This window comes from Triturus cristatus, chromosome 1_2 (genome assembly GCF_964204655.1).
Source record: "Triturus cristatus chromosome 1_2, aTriCri1.1, whole genome shotgun sequence".
Lineage (NCBI taxonomy): Eukaryota > Metazoa > Chordata > Amphibia > Caudata > Salamandridae > Triturus > Triturus cristatus.
The window spans coordinates 294,029,529-294,042,778 of NC_140580.1; the positions used below are offsets into that span (position 1 = coordinate 294,029,529).

Consider the following 13,250-nt stretch of genomic DNA (forward strand, 5'->3'; position numbering starts at 1 on the left):
TTCGACCTCTCCTTAGCTCCTTGGTGTTTCACCAAGCTATTGAAGGTGGTGTCAGTGGTCCTCTGGTTACAGGGGTTTGAATGGTGTATCTGAATGACAAGATTTTCTTGAAACAGGAGAGGGAACTCTTATTGAGTCAGATTCAGGAGGGGTTAGACCAGATACAAAGGTTGGAATTCATTATGAACATAGAGAAGTTATATTTGACTCCATCAAGAATAATTTATTTTTTGTGGTTCCTTGTGAAATGATCTGGAAGAAATTGAGGGTAACGTTAACTCAACATCAGATTTCCCTCCGGCACCTATCAAAATATGTGGGTCTGCTTCCTTTATCCTTAAAATAAATATTTCTGGGCTCCCCCTTTATTACAGTGTGCTTCAGATGTTAAAGATAAGGCATTTAAAAAAGGGTTTTAGGTATTTATAGATAGTCCCATTAGATCTGGCAGCAAAAGACAAAGTATATTAGTGGTTAATCCACACAGATGCCTGAAACAGTCAGGCTATCTTCTCTACATACCCACATCTAGTATTAGAATCACATGCAAGTCTGTGTGGATGGGGGCCAGGTGTGGCACTTTCTCAACTTGAGGAAGATGGTCCAGGAAGGAGTCCTCAATGCACATACATTGCTTAGAACTTCAAGCAGGCATCCTAGTAAATCCAGAGTCTAGATACAGGCAAAGTAAAGTGAGCAACCTAGCTGGTAGAAGCAAGGATAAATACAAAAAAATCGCAGAACTCAGCAAGATGGCACCACCTTCCTGTCTTGGCACAGACTACTAATAATCCCTATAAAATTTCGAATGCAAAATACCAAATTACCTCTCCATGTGCTATTTTTTCTGTAATCAGACTGCTACTATATCGGTTATGTGGACTACTGTCCCGTGATGCACATACTTGACTTGGAACCTTGATCATCTTAATATGAATAGTGGTATCAAAGGCTTTGGATTGGATGCACAGTACTTGGTGTCCTTCTTATATAGTCCATCTCTACCAGTTATACATCTGGAGCAGTCAAACATATTTATTAATATGCAGACTGGGACCCTAAAATTCATTTGGTGATTGTTGTCATTCTTAGGAACGTTTGCACTTGTCAAAGATCCCAGATCTAAAATGTTATGATATCTACTTTCGTCCAATTCGTCCAAATAGCACCAAGAAGTCTTCTAGATGTAGCACATGTTGGCTGTATCGGGTGCGCTCATTGACTTCAAACAACACTATTGGGCCTCATATGTAAAATACAGAACCACCTCTCCATCCAGAAGTCAATAGAAGGTTTGTTGTTCCCTTCTCCTAACACATGTGCACTCATGTGATCCAACTGTGTCTATAACGTCCATGAAGCTCACTTACCAGAGACACCTCGAACATAAAGCTACTTTGTCCTCAACTCTGATCATATTCCAGGGGAAACTTAAATCTCACCCCTGGCATGGAAGCTCTCAACATCATGCATTTAAAGTAAGCCCTACTTTTACTCCCTAATACACTATGTGACTCCTATATGCCTAGCTTCAGTGATAAGTTTGCCACAACACAACTGGAGAACCTTTCTGGACCTCATGCACTGTTTTTTTTAGGAAAATTCTTTTTATTGGCATTTAAGAATATAAGCATACATACATCACGTTCCGTAAAAATGAGTATGTTACATGAGTAGACAAACAGACCAACATCAATATAGAGAGTACGTATATGTCTTGTTCCGTGTGGAAGTGGTCTGTATTGTAGCAGATCATTGCCTGTATAGAAAACTGGGGAGGAGAACCAAACTGGGGGATGCCATGAAGTTCTGAGTGACGAGGTCTAGGCTATGTCCCGAGTCTGCCATTGCCCATTCGGCTATATAGCTGCCTCCCATCTAGGGGGGGGGGGGGGGGGTGGGCGTGTGCACAATCCGGGATGAGGAACCATGGGGTGCATCAGGTGAGCAGGGGGGGGAACCCATCTGGCCCGAAGGTGGTGCGGGGGGACATTGGGGGGGATCCCCCGCCATGGAGACCCGGACCGCGTGAGGCGTCGGGGGTATGCATGTCGGCTACCAGTGCAGCTGGGGTCTGAGATTGTCTGAATTGGTGTAGTAGGAGCGCCCATTCTAGAGAGATTGTGGTTATACGGGTACCTTTGGCCTCCTCCTCTCGTATTGCGTCCTCCTCCGCAGCAGCCCATTTAAGAACCGCCCCTACCCAAGCTGCAAGTGGAGGACCAGTAGGGGACCGCCAGTGCATTGCTATACAGCGTTTGGCCAGTAGGTGGGCCAGGAAGACGAAGCGCATCGGCACCTTGTGTCGCTTTCTCCGCCCCAGGTGGACCTCATGCACTGTACCCATCAATTCACATGTAGGACCTTCACTCATGCACCGTACCAGCACACACGAAGTCTACAGTTTGCTGTCCTTTGGAAAAATGCAACAGTGCTACAATGTGGTCCGTCGGTTAGACTGCCCACTTTGGTGCAGGAAACCAGGGTTCGAGCCTCGAGGTCGCGTCCACATCCTGTGATTCTGGGCAAATCACTTAATCTCCCCGTGCCTGAATGTGTAATGTAAATACGGTGCTATGTACAGCGCTCCAATACCTTCGGGTCGAGTTCGCGCTATATAAATATGCAACAAAACAAAAAAAAATTCACAACAGTTTTAGTTGCATGCTATACAAATTTAATACAAAATAAGAGATGAGGTCACACTTAAGGTCAGCGGTCATTTGAATGGCTGCTTTTCATTTGGGTTAACTGTTTCAGAAAGGAAATATATTGGGTGCTTTACACATCATAAGGCAAAATAAAATAGAGAATAGGTTTAAATTTCACATGCTAATATACTGAGGTAGAAATGTTGTGCTGCTGTCGGCTTCATTCCGCCATTTGTGTGATCCAAACACTTCACTTACCAATCACCCTTTCACAAAATAGCACAGACTATCAGAACAACACTTCGAACACTTCTCTACTAATACTGGTTTCATTTAGGTAAATTAAAAGGGCTTGCGCACTAGTGGTGTGTGAATTCAGTATGATTTCTTTTTGCGTAATTAAACAAAGTTTCCAAAAGGTTATGTGTAATTGTATTTTTTTTAAGTGAGTCTTCACATCCAAAAATGACAAAAGCATGCACTTTGTGCTAAAAATTGCCCAAAAACACGAGGGTCATGCGCAACAGCCACTATTGTTCTGCACATTCTCGTTCATACGTGCTCCCGTAACAGGATTTTATTTTACCTGAGTAACCCACAATTTCACTACAGAAGGATTCCTAGACCTGAGCCATTGCTGCTGTGTGAAATTCCTTCCAAAAGGACGGTAGGCCCTCACCCACCATGGAGGTAGCATACTTCATTGGGGCCCTCCTGGCCCTGGTCATTTTGATCCAAGTGCCCTGGAGGTGTTTTCTGAGGCCAGGAAACCAGAAGGGTTAGGATACCCATGTAATGTGAAGTACCACTAGTGTTGCGGAGTGCAATGGCCACTCAAAAGTGGCTTTGAAAACCTACCGTATCAGTGGAAGACAGTGAGCTTTATTGTAGTCCGTGATAGGTAGGATTAAAAGAGATGGGGGTTAATTCGAGCCATTATGTTGGGTCAACATGTTTCTGACCTTCATTACCGTAAAGAGGTGTGTCAGCATTCTTCAGAAGTGTGGGTGTCCCTCTCTGCTAAACAATGGCAAAGCTAGTAAAAACAAAGAAACACAATAATAACAACCAGCCTGCTTCAGTATGACTGTGATATAACTTCATAACGCAGTAGTTAATTTTCGTACTCCCACCAAATGAGGAAAAGCGGCTTCACTTACTGCTGAAGGGTATGATCCAGGCTACTACAGAGGGTAGATTATATATCGTCATTGTGTTAGTTGAGTTTATAAGATAACACATACTCCTACATAGGGTTAATATATGCAGAGAGATATAAGGTCCACTAAGGTGGTGGTGTCTCATATAAGGGCGTCTTTATATGATAGTGGTTGCCATCTGATCATTATCTGGTGAGATGTCTTAGTCATCATGTACTACCACTTATACTACTGCTTCAAGTTCTAAATAGATTTGCTTGAGAAGTTATAGTCACCCTTTCAGGGGTGCATGGTCTTTTTGGTGATCGAAAAAGTAAATAGGAGCTTGCTGCTTGGTCCCCACCAGCAGTACATTCCTCTGTAGCAATGAGAAGACGCTGACTGTAGGATCAAGTGAGTCTCTTAGCTCCAGTAATGCACCATGTGAAGCGACGCAGCTGCGTCACACCCTTTAGCATCATGGGAGATGTCCCAATTTACAATGGTGCGACGCAGCTGCGTTACACCCTTTAGCATCATGGCAGATGTCCCAATTTAAAATGGTGCGATGCAGTTGCGTCACACCCTTTGGCATCATGGGAGATGTCCCAATTTACAATGTTGCGACGCAGTTGCGTCACACCCTTTGGCATCATGGGAGATGTCCCTATTTACCCAATGGTGGGCGATGCAGGCATTTTATGGGAAGCCAGGATTTTTCATAATTTATAATCAAAATCCTCTGTTATCAGAGAACAAGGTGTTATGGCCGAGTGAGTTATGTAGATTAGGTCAGCATCCTATAATATGCTGCCCATCTCAATTATTTATTTGATACTCCAGGGAAGAACTTAGATTCCTTATCTTCCTATCCGTAATGGGAGGTAAGTAAACAGAGCGAATTTTAAAGGAAATGCGCGCAGAAGTTAATTTTGATGGGCTTCAAGAACAATAAATGAAAACCCCTTGAACTTTCACCACACATCACTAAGCAAAATGTTCTAAATCTAAATGTTGTAAATATAAGGGTTTGTGGAACTGAACATGTGCCAAATTTATTTAGGAACAACCAAATCATATTGTTAATATTGTTTAGACTAATAAAAGGTTGCTATCGGAGGCACCAAAATAGAAGTCTACTCTGCTATTTACCTTAGGGAGGAGCGAGCCTCTCCCACTTGGTAATGCAGGAAAGTAAAGAATATGTGGTCTCTGGAAAATAACCTCTTTTGTTGGAGTCTAACCTCGTTTGATTGCAATCAAAAAGGTCCATGTTTGACCTTTGGTGGTTGTAGAAGACTTTTTCCTTGAAGTGTTGGAACAAATTGTGCTGAGCAGGGGAGAACCTTTTTCCAATTGCAAGCCAAAAATGTAGTAAGATGGAAATTCCTCTTAGAGAGAAAACCCACTGCTTTTTTAATGCCCTATAATGGAGTGCATGAACCTTGGCTCTGACAAACAAGAAAAAAACGACCACAGAGTAAATTTTGAAAGACACAAATATAAGAAGAAACAAATATTTACACTGTTTCTCCTCTGTGATCAATGTAACCTAATGAGGATAGCAAAGAGAGAATTTCCTAACGAAGGCAACAAACGAGAGCAAAAGGCTCCAAATAATAAAGGATTGGTAGGTTAAGAAGGAAAACTACAGAACCAAATTGAACAGCAGTCAGACGCTAGACAAATCTTTCTTCACTCTATAAGCAACAATGGACACAAAGCACAGAAATCAGCTTTCTCTCAAGTCTTTACCACTCTTTGTGCAGTACTTGGGCTGTATTACATATGGTGCGATCAGGTCCAACGGGTGTGTGCGCACACTTTATGCACCCCCAGGGCACTATGGTATTAGAGAAGGGCCAAGAGATGCTTGATAGAACTGGTGCACATGTAGCGCCAGCACTATCTTCAGAAGGGGTTCCCTCAATTGCCTGGGATCTTGGCCCAATGCACATGAGGGAATCACTTTGACTCTGTGCCCATGCCCTATTATGGATGTAGTTGCAGAGGCAAACATGCCCTTAGGAGGCACACTGACAGTGTGCCACAAAAATGTGGAATAGTGTCAGTGGCCCCCATGAGGGCTGCCCTCTGGAGGTGGGAAGGGAGTCCATGGACCCCTCCAGACATCTACCTGTAGGCACGTGCAGTCACTCACTGCACCCGCCTGTAGGGGGATTTCTAACATCTCTTCACAGTGCGGGCGGGTTGCCACCTGCGCAGAGAAACATGGAGGGGCTTTGAAGCAGCCGCTCTGTATTTCACTGAATGTTCTGCCAGGGCAGGGCGAGTTCCTAGCTGCCTGGGGCAGCCTTTTTATTGTAATAGGGAATGCTGTCCATGTTTGCACCCGGCGCACCTATTCAAAGGTGCACTGTGACACAAACAAGGACAATGCGCCCTCTCTGTGATACGGGCACTGATTTTCTTATTAATCCTGTTCACCTTTTCTGAATGCGATCCTGTTGATTCCCTCTCCCCATCCCTTCCTGTAGCCCGGACTGTATGGAATTTATTGTTGGCTCCTCTTGCAAAATCCGAGGCTACAATGAAATTAATTTGAAACTGAGGTCCCAAGTTGTTTGTTGCAAAGACAGAACAGATAGTTGAGCACCGGTCCCCTCACTGCCAGAGGGGCCAGGAATGAAGCAGCATGGCAGTCACACAGAAACTGAGGCGGGGGTTGGGGGGGGGGGATACTGGGGGGCGAGCATCCACTTGTTAACAGAAATCCAGACGCAACGTCAGGCTCAGTTAGACACCGGGAGACTTTTCAAGTTCCGGTTCAATTAAATCGTTAACAAGGAGGTCCAATTGTTGTGGTTTGAGATAAAAGTGGGAGACGTTAATGTCAGTGTTCAGTGAATTTAGTGCACACACTGTCCCCCGAGTGGGGCCGCTGAAACCACTACCTTAAGCATCAAAATCTAAGATACCCATCCCTCAAGGAGAGAAGCAGTGAAACCCTTGCAGCACCTCCACATGCTGTTCCAGTTCCTGTGCAAACCTCCTGTCTGACACGTACAACTTGTTATATTAAATGCAGTATCTTCCTGTCTGTGTTGCTTTGGCGCCATTCTTGATGAAAAGGCATCTAATAAACCGCGATTGTGAATAACAGCTGCTTCATAAAAAATTATATCTCATTACCGTCGCAGTAAGAAAGACATATTTATGAAGGTTCTGTTAATTGATATGTGTTTCTATTCAAGGCACTTTTAGGATCCGAATTCTAGAAATATTTGTATTTATTGTAAATCTGAAGTGTTGTGATTGTTCAACTTCAATTGTGTAGGCAAATCCTGCCCCAGCATAAGGAGCTTGAGCATGAGCAAATGCTGCATGGTTTGATTAAACATCTTGTGCCACTTGGTTCCGCAGGTGTAATTTAGCCACTACAGGAGGAGGTGTGCACCAAACAAAATACAAATCTATGAACAACTTTTTTACTGCTGAGCCACCGAAAAACCTCTACGTGCCCTATCTAGTAACGGATTTGCTCACCAAGCAAATCCACAATATCGGTGACATTTCTACACGAGTTAATCCCATTTGTGAGGCTAAAATACCATTTACCGATTCGTTGAATCCGTAATGTTATTTTGCCCATTCAAGTTACTTTTTGGTGCAATCCCCTTGTACTTCGGTGAGCATATCAACCAACGGAGGCAGTGAACAGGCGCAACGATCAACCATAGATTAAAAAGGCCATCTTTAAGAAGGAGCCATACCTGAAGGAACTAAAGCACCCTGGGCAGGAAACCCGGAAGGACTGGTGGGAGCCACGTGAGTGACGTGTTTCGAACGTCGACGTCACCTCACGTCGTTATAGCCTAATTGGATAATGATCTTGGCCCGGCGGCCGGCTACGGGGTTTCTCCTGATTATAAAGCAGAGCAGAGGCGAGGCTGCGCTGCAGAGAGCTGTCTATTGATAGAGTGGAGAAAGTTTGGTCAGCACTGCAGCCAACACAGCATAACCAGATTGGTGTCACCCCATGTGAGGGTGTCACCCGGTGCGGTCCGCACCCTCGCACCCTCCTAGTGACGCGCCTGCATATGACTTTTAAAACTGTGTTGTCTGTGTTGTCAGTGACATCTTAAAAGACTGAGCGGAAAGCGGCAACCCTTACAAAAACTACGCGAAATTAATAACAATTTAAGGATGTAAATGAGGAATGGTGGGAAGTAGATGAAGCGAGAGATGAAACTGTACAGCACCACATCCTCCTCATAAGAAAAACATTTACGTTCACTTTCGTTGGCACTTCCCATGTACTCTGTAATGTGCAACTTTACCACTGTCCCAGTAAAATATGTGGTACCACAAAAGTATAACAAATCAATAATAAAAATATTTCTTTAGTTATTCTTTTGAAGGGACCTGAAGCCAGTTGCTGAAAGGTGATTCCAGTCAGGGCTAACATGTTCTGCGATTTTGGGACATGTTACTTAAGGCACCCTGTCATAGTGAAATCTTACTAATTTCAAGCCCAAAAAAATGTTTTCCTTGTAGCACACTCAGCACACCTATCATTGCCCCATAGCCTTCTTTTCTCTTATGATCTCTATGTTCTTCTTCCGGTTCCTGCCCGCTGCTCCCGGACCCATTCCTGGATCAACTGGTGAGCGATGGCCCACCTGGGGGGGACCCAGATTGCAGTTGAGTCGTCGTCTCTTTTTGAGGGCGTATGTTCTCTGTTCAGAGCTTCCTCCACCTCCGATACACTGAACCACCGTGCTGACTCCAACTCTAGTTTGTTCACACTTAACTAAAAAACAAAAAAACATTTTTTAACCCGGTTAAGTTTCACATCGATTTTATATATGATCAACACGTTTTAATCTTTCATTACAATTTTGTTTGCTCTTTGCTTTTTCATGACACACCTTTGAAACAAAACAATATATTGGATACATTGCCTGGACCTTTTAAAGCCTTAAACTACTCTGTGGAGACCAAGAACAGGCCTCCAGGGCCTGAAGGAGCGTCCAGCAAGCCTGCTCCATCCAATCCTGGCGCTTATCTAATGCTGGTTACCAGCATTAGAATAGCTCCAGGATTGGTTAAGAGAACTGTCGGGAGCAGGAGTGATCGGAGCCGAGGGACCAGAGCGAGGACGTCGGACGTGCAGCAAGCAAGTTAAGTGACTTTATTTTTTTTTAATTAATAGCCACTCACCTTGCTTGCATGCACGCACCCACCCACCCACCACCCATTGACCATCCTCACCAACTATGTACCTGCCAGCCACCCCTGGTCAGACATTGTCAATGAATGCTGTGCCACCTTGGGTGATAACAGTTAGAAAGGTGGCACACTTTCAGTTCTTATTCAACTCATTCATCTAGGTGACGACACCACATAGGTCTCTTAGGGCTCTTTTGGTGGCTACAATACCACAGTGTCCTTCATAGGACAGTTCAACAATTTGCTGTCTCAGACTCACAAATATTGCAATTCTCGAACCTCTTAGAATGAGACCTTCTCAAGTGACGGATAGCTAATTTTTTACATTTTTAATTTTTTTAAATTCAACATCATCAGCAAAGGGTCGAACAGTATTCTTCCAAGTTGCCATTGAGGGTTGCATGTCTTTATATGCATATATAGCAGCAATAATGTGTTCAGTGGATAGAGCTGCTGGCGTGCTGAACGTCACAATGAAGTTGAGATACTTTTCAGCCACTTTGGACGTCGATCTATGACTATGTAGTGGCACTCTTAACAAGCATTTACAATGCAATCTGTCTCGCCTTTGGGACCTTATATGTATTTAGCTATGCAGCACATTAGCCTGGGTGCTGAAACATCTACTGTTCTTTAACATAGAGGGAAAATAAGCACCAAACTGTGTGATACGCCAGGTATGGGAACACATGGAGAGCAACATTGCCTTTCAGCAGGAAATAGTTAAGTCGAAAAAGCTCTGTTTTTAATATAAAATCAGGGTCTTCGGTGGTCATATAACTGAAAAACACAAGATTGGACAAAAATATTATTGTCTAGGGGTGCTCATGGAAGACAATTTCTATGGACCGGAATCTAGAGAACGCTAAAGCAATTCTGGTATTTTACTGACCTTTGCTGGTCGTTTTCTATCAAGACAATTAAATAGAGGCAGTTGAACAGAAAAAAAATCCCTAAGCGGAAGCAGACAACTCCTAGTGCTGATCTCCAGAGCCCACAAAGTACATACACATATAAGTGTAAACTAAAGTATATACTAGAGTTCTAGAATGCTCGCCCTAAAAAGTAGTCGGCGGGGTTTGAAACTTTCCCTGGTTTGTGTACAATCACATAGTCATACTCCTGCAGTCCCAACCCTCACCTCTTGATACTAAGGGGCATCTTAGCTTTCGGGTTTCTAAAAATAGTGAGCAACTGTACTACAAGCAGACTCTCCTTCTACGGCTGATAGTAGGCACGTTCTGTTTCAGACAGGCTTCTACTGGTATAGGCTACAATGTGTCTCTGGGAATTCGGATGGCCATTGTGTTGAGCAAGGATTGTCCAAGCCACACCGGGCTTGCATCTACTGTGGTCTCAGTATGTAACTTGGGGTCAAGGTAGGGCATTTCAATTGCATTCTCAATCGCATGTTTTATGTCTTTGAAACTTTGGTAGCATTCAGGAAACCCACTGAAATGGGAAATTTTGCTTTAAGTCTTTCGGCAGGGCACTCACTGTAGCAAAGTCACAAATGTATATTGAGCAATAACTAGCTATGCCTAAGAAGGATCACTGCATTGTTACATCTTGTGGGGGGCAAGCAGATAACAATGCTTGCACTTTATCTAGGTCAGGAGTCACTGCCCCATCAGAGAACATATGCCCTTACAATTTGTCTTTTGTTTTGTGAAACTCACACTTTATCGCATTCAAAGTGAGACATGCATCAGCAAGTAATTGGCACACTTATGTAAGGGCCTTGTCATGCTACTTTTGTGTTATCCCAAATACCAGTATGTCATCACTGTAATTGAAAGCATATGTAACAGGTTGAATTACTCGGCAGGTGACATCCTGAAATAGCTCCAAAGCGGAAGATACTCAAAACTCAATCTTTTGTATCTGAACAAACCAATATGAGTCGAAAAAGTAGTAATGCACCTACAGTTATCTTCCAGCTCCAGTTGATGATATCCTTTGTTCAGGTTAAGACTGGAGAAGACTTTGGCTCCTTTCAGCTGCATGATCATATCCCCAATGTGGAGACCAGGATGCCTTTTTCTCTCGATTGCTTTGTTGGCCTGGTGCATGTCAACTCAAATGCACACAGCACCTCCACTCTCCTTTTTGGCACCACAATGGGCGAAACCAACAGCGATGGAACATTCAATAATGTCATGTTTCAACAATGTTTTTAGTTTTTTCTCAAATGCTTCTTGTAAGTGGAAAGTGACTCTGCAGTGCGGTTGGGCAACAGGGTGAATGTCCTCATTAATATGAAGTTGCATTTTCATTGTCTTGAGCCTTACTAGTCCATGAAATAACAATGGGAACTATTCACAATTTCAGACTAAACACGGACATTGTAGTTCAGAGATATCAGTCCCATATCAGCAGCAGTGGCAATGCTAAGTTAACATGCCCTCAATAAAGTTCCTTGAAGAACATGGATTGGCGCTTGCACGGACATCAGTGTATGCCTCATGGTTGCTGTAAATGACCCATGACTCTGTAATGGTTTAGACACAGCCCATGTGTATCCCTTCGCGTGTGACTGGGTAAGGCGTGTCACAGGAGATAAGTTGTTAAATTTCTCTACTGGCATGAAATTACTTGACGCCCATTTTCACTTATGGCTGTGACACATTAGATTTCCCTTTCGTTTTGCGGACCGTTACAAAGTGTTTTTCTTTCCTGCAGCCCTTGCATGTCTGCCCCATGGTTGGACATCTACCTTCATGGGAAAATGAAAACCCACATAGGAAGCATAGCTTTTCTTTCTTTGGAAACGTCAACTTGGGCGCATCTGTTCTGTGTTTATGCTTACTTGTCATGATCAATGCGGATTCATTTTCCGCTGTTCCTGCTTCCATATCAGCAGCTTGTCGATTTGCTCGTTCTTCTGCCCTCACATCTATTAACAATTTCTCTAAACTGAGTGTCTCTTTCAGAATGTGTCTTCTGAAAAAGTCTGAGAGACAACCATTAATGACTATGAGGTGCATGGCTTCATCATCATTTAAATCACAGAACTCCCAGTGTTTGATAAGTGCATCAAGTTCCTCAACAAACTCAACCATCTTTTCATTAGCCTGTTGCCATGCTTGGTTGAAGATGTACCTCTTATAATCGACATTCAGCGTTGGATTGAACTCAGCTTCCAAGGCTTCTTTCATCTTTTGGTATGACATTGCATTAGTTTGTGAAACCTTCTTTAGCACTTCTTTTACTCCATTACCGGCATTTTAAAAAAAAAGATATATATATTTTTTTTGTAAACAAATTTTATTCGTCAAAGACACTTTCAGCGAAGCTCTGTGACCCAGAGACTTCAACAGCATCAAGAGACAACATACCAGCTTCGACATTTTTCTCATGAAATATCTTATGAAGATTACAAAAGAGACATGCAGAACCAAGGCAGTCCCCCCACTTAAATGAACATAAAACCACCCCCCACCCATCGCACTGTCCATCTAGTCAAGGCAGCAGATCTATTCACGACTACTATTCTGTTCTCTCTATGAACCATGGCCCTAAGACCCCGCTGCACCTGATACACCAGTGTGACATGCCCCCTTGAAACCGGGAGGAGATGGTCCACCACCCACACAATTATTCCTCTGAAATGAGCTCTAATTCCAGTCCCCTGTAGTCCGCCCAGCGCTTCCAGATTTTATAATGCTTTCAAGGGCAGCCCCGTGCCACATAGATGGGGGCCTCTAGTCCCATACAGAAATCTAGACCGGCATTCCAGACAGATATTGAGGGTGCGACTGTCGCCTTCCAAGCCCTCGCTATATCTCGCTTGGCAAGCGTAAAACCCAGGAGCATCATATGACGCTTATAGACATTGCCCCCTATATCATCCATCACATGCAGGAGCACCATTTTAGGGGACCGTGGGAGATCCCAACCCAGCACCTCTGAAAGGCATGTCAGTACCCCCCGCCAGAACCTGGTTAATACAGGGCAATCCCATACCGTGTGTAACAGCGTCCCCTCTGCACGCAGGCAGCGGAGGCAATTCGGAGAGGCCACCAGGCCCGCCTTATACAACCTAACCCTGGTAAAATAAACTCTGTGCAGATATTTAAACTAGATGAGTCTAAGGCTCACGGCGACAGCCGCCCCACGCGGAGAGGCCAGGGCCTCCGTCCAGTCCTCCTCCTCCAGCTGACCCACATCCTCCTCCCAAACCCTACGGAGATGCTGCAGAGACAGGGAGCAGTGAGATACCAGGGACTGGTATATTCTCAAAATCTTATGGTCTCGTAGGTCCCCC

At 44.0% G+C, this 13,250-nt stretch overlaps 1 protein-coding gene across 2 annotated transcripts in view; it reads right to left on the reverse strand.

Annotated features, from left to right (window-relative positions):
- Positions 1–2,660: 2,660 nt before the first annotated feature.
- Positions 2,661–13,250, reverse strand: part of NUDT13 (nudix hydrolase 13) — a 620,793-nt gene continuing 610,203 nt past the window's right edge. For both annotated transcript variants that reach the window (XM_085603801.1, XM_085603802.1), the window contains exon 9: positions 2,661–8,564. In XM_085603801.1, the coding sequence (XP_085459927.1) occupies positions 8,361–8,564 (204 nt within the window). In that variant the 3' untranslated portion in view covers positions 2,661–8,360. The remainder of the gene's footprint in view (positions 8,565–13,250) is intronic.